Below are 13,643 nucleotides of genomic sequence, written 5' to 3'. Positions count from 1 at the left end.
TTATCAGCTTTCTGATATTCATATTTCCTACAACTAAAAGGAAAAAAACAATAAGAAGCCATTATAAAGTCATTCTTATTTAGGCTGCTATAGGTAGAAGTGTGTGTTCTTCATCAGTTGTTCACTTCCTTTCATATAAGGAGATGTGCAAGGATCAGAATAGCTAAAGGATTAGAGGCCCTCCTTCCCATCCCTTCATACAAGGTTTACCCTCTCCATTAGGAAATTAACAAAATCATTTGTTCCTTTATTAACAACTAATATTCTTTCCTCAGGGGCTGGTACTGTTAAAAATGAACATACGGACGCCACAGTCACCTATTTGACTATCTTTGTCTGTAACCTTGGAAAATACAATAGCTACAGAAATGTTTCGATCAGGCCCTGATGAAAATACTTTAAATTGCTTATTCTAAATGTACAGTTATTATTCAATGAAAGTCATATTCAAAATAACACATCCAGATGTATTTATAAAATTGATGCCCTGATTCCTTAGTGTTGCACAGTCTGTGAAGTAGTTAGTATAGGTCATTTACAGCGCTTAGGGTCCTTCAAAGAGATTATCAGTTAAAAACACAAAATATGATTCCAGCAAGACAAGGCAATCATTCTGAATTATTCATTTTGCACAGTTTAGTGTAGGCTACACATGCTGATATATCATAAATAATGCATGGTGGGCTGATCTAGACCTGCACTAGTTCATGAAGGACTGTTGCATATTAAAGTCTGCTCACTTACAGCTCTGTGATCCCATTTATCTCCACATGTCTATTCTTGCTGTGGTTCAATTAATATAGAAAAAGCCCTCTGTCTTTTGTATTAATAGAATAACAGTATTGGCAAATATTATGCTCACTACTAGGTTCACCTGCACAACTAATATCAATACAATTGGAAGTAAAATAGATTTTGTTTTACCCAAGGCAACAAAATATTGGATTTAGAGGCATCAGAAATGATTGTAACATATTGACACAACTCTTCCAGGATTAGGGTTCATATGCATGTTGTTTGCTGACAAAACTAATTTTGTTATATTCAGTATTGCAACACAACTAAGGGGAGTAGAGAGTTGCAGTGGCTTCACAGCACAGTTCAATAAATTCCTGTGAACACAGTCAGTTCAAACATCACTGGCATGTCACGTCTTGTGCTAAATTAGGATTTTTTTACAACAGGAACATCTATGGCCCTTTGCAGTAGGGAGAAAGGTTGTGAAGGACATTTCAAATTCTGGACACAATAAATGATGTTCAAAAGCAGTCACATTCAAAAACATCCACAGGTGTGAATGTGGGGGTCAGGATTCTTTTCTCTGGAACAAGAAAAAATATATTCTTGAATTAAAGCAGCAGTGTGTAGAGAAAGCCAAACAAACCAAAAGGGGTTCAATGTGGTTATGCCTTATGTTCCCATAAGTACACATTTCCAGCTGAGGCTCTGTGTTTCTTCACCTTTCTGTTCCTGTAGTCATATGTTAACTTCCAGGAAGAAATGGATCAATATGTGAGTCAGGGGTTATACAGCTCACCTTTTCAACGGCACAATCTGAAACTGGTTAAAGTATTGATGGATGGTAAGCACACTCACAGGGATTCAAAGGGAAACAAAGATGCAGAAAGGAAACACTGAAGGCCTAACACTGTTAACAAAGAGCTGAGCTGTTGAGCCATATGTGGATACATACTATGTCCCCATGCCAACATAGTAAATTGTTAACATAACGGATTAGAGAGGTGAGATGTACCAGCATGAAAACTAAAATGACTACAAACTTTCACAAAACGGATTATCATTTGAAATTCAAACTGGTAATCAGTGATATCCATGTGATATGTTTGTGTACAACTAGTGGGGATGATGCATAGATTTATGATTTTTAAATGAGTTTAATGTGCTTGTTAATGTAAGATATGCTTCACATCTTTTTTCAACACAAGGCTGAATCACCTTTAGAAAAATGTCATGCTAATGTGAAAACAATAGAGCATTCTGGAACCAAATTGGATATAGAATATTATATTAGCCAAATCTATGGTTTCATTTGGTGATCTCTTATTTTTATTTTTTAATACAAAACTTGTATTTAGCTTTATATATATATATATATATATGTATATATGTGTATATATATATATATATATATATATATATATATAGCTTTATTTATTTATATATGTATATATATATATAGCTTTATATATATATATATATATATATATATATATATATATATAGCTTTATTTATTTATATATGTATATATATATATATATAGCTTTATTTATATATATATATATATATATATATATAAATATATATAGCTTTAAATATATATATTTCTTTTTTTATTAAAAGCAAATGTAGAGTACCCATTGGAGAAATGTGAAATTGTTCATGCTAAGAAAGGGTATATAACACTTTAAATATCCTATAAATGACCCTTGAAATGTCTTTGAGATCCCCATTGTCTATTTTTTGTTAAACCTGCAGGTTTCATATGTTTGAAGAGATTAACTATGATTACAAGTGAACATATTGTTTTTGATCCATATTTATCGTATAATCAACAACTAAACAATACACGCGGATACAAACAAACATTTCATAGGACCTATACATGAGCATCCTTCAAGAGCAGGGTTTACACCCAGTAGACAAACAATTGCCCTCTGTCCTTGAGCAAGCAGCTGAATCATTACCAGGTTCAAAGGCACACTGAAGTCCCTGTGGAGGGGAGCAAGCAAAACATAGCATCAGTATTAATCATGGTTACAGTTAAACGGGGTACCTACAGGTTTGCGTGTGGGGGTGACTTGTACAGACTGGTAAAACTCTGGCAGGACTCTCTTCTTTACTTTGCGTTTTCTTAGAGTCGACGATGAATCGGGTTCGCTCTCAGGAATCTCAACCAGATTGGGCTTTTCCTCTGTTACTCGAGCATGTATGCTCCTTCTTGCGTGACGTGGACTGTGCCTGAAGCCCTGGGAAACACGTGCAGATGTCAAGCTGGCAACAGATTATACTTTCAGCAGCAAGAGAAATTAAAAAATCTTATCATAATATGAACAAGAAGTGCGATTCCATCCAGATTTCTTAAGCTAGGGAGGAACTGTTGTGGTATATGACCTACATTTCAGAGTCAGAAGATGATTCAGCAACTCCAATCACCACAGAAGGATATAACAATGTAACAGTTTGAAGTTTGTATCTTTTGTTTTCGAAGGTAATGTTCAGGGAAACTGTTCCTCAACATTAAGGCTCAGCCACTGCCCTGCTGTTGTGCCCTTGAACACGATACTGAATCCCTACCAGCTACAGTCCTGAGTCAGTGGGGATTCAGTATCCTGTGGTTCAATAACATAACCTGCAAAGGAAGACAAGCTTTTGAAGCTTTTGCTTTTGAACCTTCAAAACCACAGAGAATCACAAAATGGCTTATCTTTAGGCATAGTGTATTAAATGGAAATGCAATCTATAGCAAAAAAATGTACGTCTATATTGCACTTTTAATATATAATGTGTTTGCTAAAAGTTTATTGAGGGATTTGATGTGCAACATCCAACATCATACTTTTCACCAGCCACCTTAGTTTGAATGAAATCACAGATACATCCTTTTCATAGACCATGGCAGGAAGATCAATTACTGAAACACAGGAATAATATAGTTGCTAAGAAAGCTTTTGCCATTATATCTTTTGGCGGTGGTAGTGGTTCTAAGCTGTTTCCATGACTTTACATTTTCGTTGTTTTATTTTGAAAGCAAAGTGCGTAAAACGGAAACAGAGAGAGTTAAGCGCTACTTGACGCACTTGGCATCAAACATGATGACATAGCCCTATTTATTTTATGTATCACAAAATAGAGTGGGTTTCTATCGGCTCACTTACACTTCAGTTTTAACCTGTGTTTCGGAGAAGACACTGCAGCATACAGTTTCAACCCTCGTTAAAGAATGAAACTGCAACATCACCCACATTATTTATTGATAGCCTAACACATGCGCATTGCGCACATCATGCTCCTTAAAATAGTCATGCAGTTCTGTAAAAGTCTAAAGAAATAGGCTTTTGGTTGAAGCATGTTATTCTCTGAAGATAAAGCTTAGGCTACACTAGGCTTTCACACATCTACCTCCTCATGTCTCCTAACTGTTAGATATTACAGAGCACTGACTCAAACCCATAATTAAAAAAGTTCATCCTACCTCTGATCGAAAATGATGTGTTCGGAGGCCCACTACAGGACAAATAACAGATGTTAGAGTGAGATATTAGGATCTAACATGTACCATTAAGTATGACACGACAGATATATTATAAAAACATGCATGTTATTAACAATACTTGCAGATATTTTAAGCTACAAACTATAACACTCATTGTCATCCCACTTATTAACGCCTACATGCGTTTGTTTTCTCCCACAGTCCAGACCGCAGATATGGGTAGCCTTTGCTTGCTATACGACATAAAAAAATACTATGAATAAATCCAGAACATGAAGGTTACAGACATGAGCTGTCAGGATGAGGAGATGCGGCTGGCCTGCGCTACTCACCGCGGCTCTTGGAGCGTCCGGACAGCACTGATTTTATTGGATGTTTTCCATTACGAAGCCTGCGATGCCAGCAGCAGAAAAACAAAATTGTCGCTATAGTCCCGAGCAAAAGCAACAACAGCAATAGCACACATTGAATACTGTACGGCCTTAACAGGACCAAAAACGCCGCAGCAATCATCGTAAGGCGAGATGTAGGACAGATCCCGCAGCCTCAGACAGCAGGCTGCTCTGCTGCCGATGTGTCGCTGAAAGCTCAAGATGAGAATAAAGACACTGACTGACATACGTGAAGCATCGCAGAGCAAACCGCGTATAGCGTGCAGGTTCCAAGTAGACAGCCCAGACTATTGATATCATTATTGTGAGGTACAATGCATGACTCAGCAGAGACGCAAGTTTTATTTATTTATTTTCCAAACAGGGGCAGGGAGAGTCAGCAGATTCAGCTGAACATCGCCGAAATCTGCTGCAGAGTCGGCTGCCCAAAAGGATAATGCTGTCATATTAATACCACTAGTATTAAGACCAATATACACATACGTTTGTCTGTGAAGCTCAATAGTCCTGTGATAGTTTATGGGGAACATATGGTGTTTTATTCTATGAAATACCTACAATGTTACTATACCATATTATTATTGCTAATACAACATGTCTGTCTAATATTGTTTTTATTTTAGTATATTTTTTTGCTCTATAGGCTTTGTGAAATGTTCCCTGTTGTACTGAAAATCTCTGAAATGAGACAGGTGTTATGAACAGACACTTTCAGGATTAGGGAGAAAAATAGGAACCAACACTAATCATAATCCATCATGGGTTATGTAATTTCTGGATGGGCTGATATCATTTAGAGCGTATTTTCTTCAGTCAGATGAAACACTCAGGCAAGCAAAGTGAGGAGAGAAAAAAACGTTTTATTTGCAGTTTTAAAAAGGAGCCATCTGTACCGAAACAAACAGCCCAGACAGATAGTATGTTAACTTGTGTTTACATAGTATGCAACAGCCATATTGTTTGTGTCTAAATGCCATACTTCTATCTATGCAATACACAAACATACCATACATTGCATGTGTCAATATATATTTCACATGATGAAAAAATACACAATTGTTATACACATGTTACCACATATAAATTATTTGAATGTTTGCATATGGTTATTATATTAGACCATATATTGACTCGTGTAGCATTATTAAGTTTAATGAATGTATTTTATTACCATAGATAGGGTAGCATAATATTTTCAATGTATCTACCTTTTTCCTTTCTCAATGAATTATATGGTTTATAAAATTTCACAAAATATAGAAAATTGTCCATCCCAGTTTCTCAAAGTCCAAGGTGATGTCTTTATTGTCTTGTCAGTCCAAAACCCAAAGATATTCAATTGAATACGATTATTTTTTGTTTAACTAATCGTAGCAGCTCTACCCATTAGATATATTTGCATACAAGCAGTAACCCTATATGAATGATTGTGTATGTCAGTATATGTGTACTTAAAATATATTTGGTATATGGTATTCCATTGATTAGAGCAGAAGAGTAGATGTTGAGTTTGTGTCATATATACATATACATATATACAATTAATTGCCATGTGTGCATATATGTAGCATGTCAACATGTGTTTGCAAGAAATGTACACATTTTATTATACACGTCTTATGTTTATGCAAGATTGTAACATTGTAATACATGTAAATATAAATGCTATAATCATTTGTATACTCACATTTTCCTGTTCATTTCTGTGAGTTGTTTTTCCCATGTTCATAGTTTCAGCCCATGATCCAAGAAGACTATGACACTTAATGAAAGAGGCTTAAATTGCTGGAATAGTGCTAATTACTCATAGGCTTGAATGTTGTTAAAGGTTTATCGTTACAACATAAACGTTATGTCCACATAATCACAATTCATTTATGTATACACATTATTAAAACATCTGTGCACATAGTTATTGCTCCAGCATGGCCACGCATTTTGTTACATAGAAATCAAGTTACATACACTGTACTGTACATATTTACAACCTAGGTGGTACAGCTATAACCAAAGATGCTCCAAAACCGTCTCTTCCATAACGTTATTCAGAAGTAAATATTAAAAGCGTGACAGTTTGCGACAGCTTCACGCTTCGGCCCGGTCAAGGTAAGAACAGACGGGCGGAGTTTGTTCTCGCGTCTGTTTTGCCTCAACCACCAGTAACCCCGTCCATACGGCACATGATGCGTAGAAAAGAAGCGCTTCAGTCACACGTGACGTCACATGCAGACCAGACTAGCTGCGTTTACTGTGATTTGGGTTGTTGTCGCTAGCTCTCTCTCTGTCAACTGAGGAGCCAACAGAATAAGCAGGAGGTAATGTCATGGTGAGTTTCATCCATCTGTTGATGGCAACCATATTTAATTAACACCAGCCCAAACCGAACTTTAGCGTGTTTACTTTGCATTAGTTGGGATTAGACGTTGCAACCGCAAACATCAGAGAGCTAACGTTAGCTTATCCAGAGCCTGGACGTTTGGCACCCGTTTCAATATTTCGCTGCTAATAAAGTTGCTGAACAGAAAAAGCTAATCAAACATCATCAGAAGGCAGATGAACTTACAGCGTCGGATAGGGATATTTCACATCGATGTTAAGTGTGAGTAAAGTTGCAGAAATACGACTTGCATCGAGTGCAGCTAGCTATGCCTGTGGCGCGAACTTCTTCCCCGCTCGACCGTTGGAGTGCTGTTCGGCAGCTCGGCGCTCAGTGCTGCTAATAGTGGCCTAGAGCTGTAGTGCAAAAACACCGTGATTTAAGTGCACATTAGCCCGTTGAAATGTGGCTTCCACCCATCAGTGGCAGCACTGAAGAGAAGCAGTCTGGTAGTTTGGCGAGGAAGACATGGTTGGGCTTGTCATGGGTTCCACTGACCTGCATTAAACCGGAGTACGTCGTGTTTTTGTTACTTTTATGCAAGCCGCACATCAACGCCAAGTCTCCTGGACGTTTTGCAGAGTACAGTAATTGTTCTCCGATGTATTATCACAACATTTTAATATTCGTCCTTTGGAGCAACCTTATCTTTGTAATACTAGCAACGTCTGCTGCATATGATAACTGTACTCTGGTTGCCAGCTGACCCGATTTTTCGGTTTACTTGAAGTGTGGCCAAATGTAAACCACAATTTAAATAGTAATAGGCGTATTAAAACCTATAGGAATTGAAGGTAATGTCTTGATTGATCTCCTGTCAGCTGGCCGGACGCTCAAACTGCAGTTGGGGGTGCGCATTACTGTTTCTGACACCTGTCTGTCTACCCCCTCCCCCCGCATGCATGCATGCATGTTCAAAGTTAGGTTTGCAGCTTCACAAGTTACATTAGTTTGTTTTTCCTCAGATAAATGTCTTCTCCAACTCAAACAGAGGACGATGAGGTGGATGAAGTGGAGTTTGTATCGGTAAGTCACGTGTACAATATCTATTTACAAAAGTCAACAGGTTCAAAGGATAAAATGAACAAATACATTTGCTTACTTTCTGTCTCTTACTATTGACAGGACTTACTTTTGCAATGACATCTTCATGTAGCCTGATAATAAGATATTTTACTTAATTCTTAAATATATCATATTTGATTCGCTGCGCCATATATTTTATGACTGTCGTGATGATTCTGACATGGATCACTTCTGCTTTCATGGGCATGTTAAAATGAATAAACCACCATTTTTACATTGTTCAGGGTTTGCTGATTCTTTGAGTCTTTATAAATGTAGGTGTATTTTATAACACGAAATGACATGGTGTCTTGGTTTGCTTCAGGAGGGCCCCGTCAGGCCAGTATTGGAGTGTATTGACCTGCTGAGTGAGGATGAGGGATGTTCATCATTGCCGGGCACGGTCAGTGGCTGACTAGAACTCTTGTTTTATGGATCGTGTCTGTCTAGAGTTTTCTGAAATTGTTGTGCCTTTTTTATTCATCTTTAGATTGAAGATAAACTCTCCCGCCATAAAGCGCGTGTTACATCTACACTGGACAGACTTGCCCACCAGGTGGCCCAAGAGAAAAAGGAAAGAATAGATAAATGCAGAGCGTTCAAGGTAAGTTTGCTTCAAAATATAGTGAGTGGCTATCATTTGTTGCTTGTTAGACTGTAATGAAGCTATTTAATTTTTCGGTCAATATCAGATCATTGTCTTCAGTCAGTCGTTTGCTTCTTCTTGAATTCAAAAGCAAAAGACTTGTGCTCATCGCAAGATTTTTAAAACACAAAATGGTATAAAAAAGACAAAAAAAAGAAGCTTGTAATGCATACTTTATAGTTCCCTCTTTTCAAATGGCATGTCATCAGTACTGATTTAACTGTATTTTACTAGTGTTTCCGTCCAAACGTTCACATTTATCCAGTGCAACATCAACACGGGTAAAAAGAAAAGGCCATCACCCTATGCAGGTTGTGGGATCTACCTTGAATCAAAATGATATGATCACATTACATCTGCTAAAATGGATAAATAGTGGGTCAATATAATCAATGCATAATATTATATTTATAGATTACTCTGCAAAAATGTATACTCAGCTGAGGAATCCGGTATGTCGCTTCGGTGCTCGCAAAACATCTTTAACCACCTGATTTTATATTTTTCCATAAGAGTAAATGTGACTTAAAATGCTCAGTAGACATTTCTTGGTGTTGTGTTGGTCTGTTGGGTCAGTTAAGGTCAGTTGTAGTAGCAACAGTGCCACCTTGTGGGCAGAATATATAGAAAACAAATAACTGGCAACCTACAGCACTCAACTACAGTGGTGTATTTACTCCAAACAACATTGTGTTTGTGACTTAGAAAACTAACATTGAACAGTGTCTGTATGTTTCTACTGTCATCAGTCATAAAGTAAAAGGCAAGTGTAAAAAAGATACAAAATAAGTTCCATTATTGTTTATCTTTTCTGTCTCTGTTTTTTCAGGAGAAGCAAATGTCACAAAGAGCTCATGGACAGCAGGGGCTGGCTTTTAGTTCTACAAATGGAAATAAACACGAAGCAAAGCACTGCGTGGACATGTGGTTAAATATGCCAGGTACATTTTTAATCTGGATCAGAAATCTGTTGCATAATCACTGACACAATCACTAGTAAATCTGTCAGTGTTGGAGTTGATTCGAGCCAGGAGAACAACTTTAATAGCATGTTTCTGTCATGTACTGTTTGATTTTTCCTGCTGCAATGATTCACTTTCTTCACAGGGATGATTTGAAATGTGAATTTGTCTTAAGAGATAAAGGCTTGCTAATGACAGAGCACCTTCATGTACTTTTGTTTTAATTTAGGTCCTAGACCTGGAGTTATCAATGCTGGTTTTGGAAGACGACGCCAACCTGTTTCGTTCCCTGGAAATAGTTCCATTAGACACACTTGTCCAGTGATCAACTGTGGGCGAGTTTATGACAATACGTCCCTCCTTGATGGTCACTTAAAAAGGTAATCTTTTTCTGGTCCTTTCAGTGTAGGTGTAATACCATTTGAACCATTTCCCTGAGTACAAATACGGCCTATTTGTGCAATAACGTATCTTGTGTGTAGGTTTGATCACTCTCCTTGTGACCCAACCATCAATATTAAAGGATGTCCATCTGAGATCTTTGCCTGTATTGCCTGTTGTCAACTTTTTCATACTGAAGAAACATGGAGGCAACATCTCATGTCTAAGGTTTATGCACTTTTCTGCTCTTTGAATGATTCATTAATATGTGTTTTGAAATAGCTGTTTGTAGGATACTTTATTTAAAAAAACCAAAAAAAAACCTGTTTTGATCACTAGGTGTCCTCGTTTACTGCTGATGGTCACAGCATCACTCAGAACTATCAGCGGATTGTGTGTTTTGCCTGTCCTGCCTGCTACTGCCTCTTCAACCTCCGAGATGAGTGTCTTCAGCACATGTCAGCCAAAAACCACTTCACAGAGTCACTCGCCATGAGTGGTGAGGATAAACGCTTTTTGATTTTCTATACATTCTCCTATCTCTTGTTTTTTCCGGCTTATTTCACTAAGATTGTGTTCAAGACAGCGCTTGAGAGTTACTATATGAGCAAGATAACGTGGACGTTTTTACTTTTCTCCTCGTGTTAAAGAGACCAAAGGAAGACCACTGCCAGTTCCCATCTCGCAGTACGTTAAGAATCGTCTCATCACTTTGTGCAAGGATGCAACGTTCAATGTCCGATGCTCTTTATGTCATAAAGTACTGATCTCACATCAGGCAGCTCAAGCTCACTTTAAGTAAGTTCATAGGGGATGTATTCTTTGCACGTATTAATATCTTTTTGTATTACATGTTTGTATAGTAGATGCTGATTTTGTTCAGGTGTTTTGTGAAACTGATTTTTCCTTTCCTTATTTTTATTTTATTTTTTAGTGTGCACTGCAGACAGGGCTGCGCCGTGGCCTCGGCTGATAAAACTATAGTGGAGGTAATGAAACAGCTGCAAGTGCGTGGGCAGTGTTCCATCTGCTGTAAAATCTTCCGCAGCCAAGCTGAAATTGAGAGACACAAAGAATCGACCCAGCATGACGTGGAGGTCAACCAAACAATGGCGAAAGCCCTCCTTCAGTACTGCAGGTTTAGTGAACTTCAACACAAACAGAGGACTGGAGAGGCACAGAGGAAACGACAGGCCACTGGCCATGAAACACCTATTGAAAAAAGAAACAAGACGAAGAATTGTGAAGAATCACCAGCCAAACGGAAGAGGCTGAGTGTGAATGGCAGCACTAGCAGAAAGTCAGTAACGGCGTGGTTCTGCGAGTGTGGCATACAGTTCTCAGAGGAGGCTACAGCCACTAAGCATCTCTTGGCTGTGAACCGAATTTTCCATCAGTGTGGCGTGTGTGGCAAACACATGGGCGAGTCCTCGATTACCCGCCTGCACATGAGTCGCTTTCACGGTGGAGCTCATCTCTCCAACTTCCTCTTCAACTGCCGCAAGTGCAACCTGGAAATGCCTCGGTACGAAGACATCCTGTCACACGTGGCAGACGCTCACAGCGGACACACCTACTTCACTCAGCGGGAAGTGCCCAAGGAGCTCGATACCGAGCCGTCAACCAGCAGCAAAGTGGCCCGACATTCATCGTCCATGTCCACAGGCAAGCAACGCACAGCAGAGACGTCTTCTTTCAAAGCAGAGCCGAAGTGGATGTGCAGGATGTGCGAGGACACCTTCGACTCAGAAGCGGCCGCCCGCAAACACTGCAGCGACGTGAGCGGTCACAGCTTTCAGAGATTCATCTGTGGACACTGCCCCCAGAAGTTCTTTAAAGAGTCGACTGTACGCAGACACTGTACGAACGAGCACGACGGGCAGATAAAGAGCTCCCACTTCTGCGGCCTCTGCGACAGCATGCAGTTTGAAACCGAGGGCGAGTTCTTGGAGCACTACAAGAGCCTTCACAGTACGGACTATTACTGCGTGGAGGATGTTGAGGTTGTTCAGCCTACTGTTGCTGAAAGCGCCAGTTGGCTTAAGTGCCCATGCATGGGTTCAGAAAAGTGCATAGAGGAGATGAAAGCTACATATACACAATGCATGAGGGATCTGTCCGCAGAAGGAAAATGTCTCTATGTGTGCGCTCCTTGTGGCGTATCTGTGCCTTCCTATGCACAGATGAAGACTCACGTGCACACAAAGCACGCAGCCCTGAACCTGGACAAGACCTATGACGTAGAGTGCGAAGCTTGCCAGGAGAGCTTCACGAGTGTACCGAGTTTCCATAAACACTATCACTCCCGACACTGTACACTGGAGCCTTGCATGAGCTCCAGGACCTGCAGTAAAAACATGAAAGCAGAACCCCCTTCTGTGAAAGTGCTCAACGCTGTGGAGATCACATCAGACACCGACGGTAAATCAGTTAACAATGTTTTTGACATTTATCATCAACAAGTGCATGCAGCATTTAATCCTGTTTTTCATATTGTCATTTCAGAGATTGAAGATGAAACCCTGGTGAAGTTTTTAAACATGGATCAGACCAACAAAGAGAGTGAAGCATGCGAAAGTAGGCAATACACACAACACATAAGCCCTGTGTCACTCACGCCACAGAGGCAAATGAATAAACAAATGCACAGTGTAGCTTTCTTTTACACTTTTACAAGAGAGTTTTATTGCATTACATTTTTGCTGCTTGTATTTTGATCAACTTACAATATATCAACCGCTCATTTATTTTGATCCTTTTACAGATGAATCGGATGAAGAAATGAACCACGAACCGTCTTTTAATGCAGAAGAAGAAAGAGAGTCAGCAGGTACGCGTTTATGTGCCTGAGCATGTAATCCTCGTTTCCCCTGAGAAAAGTGTTTACCTCACCGCAGCCTCAGGTTACGCTAACGTGTGTCCCTTGTGTACTTATTACTGACGGGGAAATATTACACAGTCATTACATTTTTACTGCTAATCATTTTGTCCAATAAACATTCCTAGTTTTCCATGAAGCACAATATGTATTGAATGCTTGTCAAGGTTGCCCTGCAGGTTGTGATATGTCAGGTTACAGAGGTTTAATGTGCTCGTGAAGGATAAACCAAAGACAACCAGTGGAGTCTTTGCAGTGGCTACATGTATGTAAATGTGGGAGCTGCGTGAGGATATGAATTCTCAACTCAATAGTGCTTTTAATAGGTCGATCAAAAGGAAATGTCAACGTATGGAGAAAAAGAGAATCGCACAGTTATTAGGATAATATAATTTTTCCCCTGCATAGTTATGATGGCGTTGCGATGTTTTATTTGGACGCAGTGTCATTTGAATCCTTATAATCTGCTTCTTCTTTTGTTACAGAGTTGGAAGAAGCTCTTCAAAGAAGTCTTCTGGAGTTTTGAGGATGTGATTTAAATGTTTTCTTTTGTTCCACAATGTTCACCTGACATATATATAGACATGTTTTGTACCAGGTATTTGTGTTCAGATTATATTAAATAAATAGTAGTTGCTATTTGACTTTTTCTGTGTTTTTAAACAAATGTATTTTGTAAATGTAAATGGTTACATAATACAATCAAT

General features: G+C 38.9%; 1 protein-coding gene across 3 annotated transcripts; it reads left to right on the top strand.

Moving 5' to 3' along the window:
* Nucleotides 1–6,793: 6,793 nt before the first annotated feature.
* On the top strand, nt 6,794–13,580 carry znf451 (zinc finger protein 451). 3 transcript variants are annotated; one of them, XM_029449275.1, is made up of 13 exons: nt 6,794–6,953; nt 7,970–8,030; nt 8,395–8,472; nt 8,560–8,673; nt 9,545–9,656; nt 9,907–10,057; nt 10,160–10,286; nt 10,398–10,557; nt 10,709–10,856; nt 10,993–12,479; nt 12,564–12,635; nt 12,823–12,888; nt 13,422–13,580. In XM_029449275.1, exons 2-13 carry the CDS (start codon nt 7,974–7,976, stop codon nt 13,460–13,462), a joined length of 2,613 nt encoding a protein of 870 aa, XP_029305135.1. In that variant the 5' UTR covers nt 6,794–6,953; nt 7,970–7,973; the 3' UTR covers nt 13,463–13,580. The 3 variants fall into 3 exon arrangements, with proteins under 3 accessions (XP_029305135.1, XP_029305136.1, XP_029305137.1); XM_029449276.1 differs by lacking the exon at nt 6,794–6,953 and adding an exon at nt 7,396–7,517; XM_029449277.1 differs by lacking the exon at nt 6,794–6,953 and adding an exon at nt 7,613–7,854.
* The last annotated feature ends 63 nt before the right edge of the window (nt 13,581–13,643 follow it).

The sequence above is a fragment of the Cottoperca gobio genome, chromosome 15 (assembly GCF_900634415.1).
Source record: "Cottoperca gobio chromosome 15, fCotGob3.1, whole genome shotgun sequence".
Classification (NCBI taxonomy): Eukaryota; Metazoa; Chordata; class Actinopteri; order Perciformes; family Bovichtidae; genus Cottoperca; species Cottoperca gobio.
Note: the sequence above shows the minus strand (reverse complement) of the source record. Positions and strands in the feature narration are given on the sequence as shown.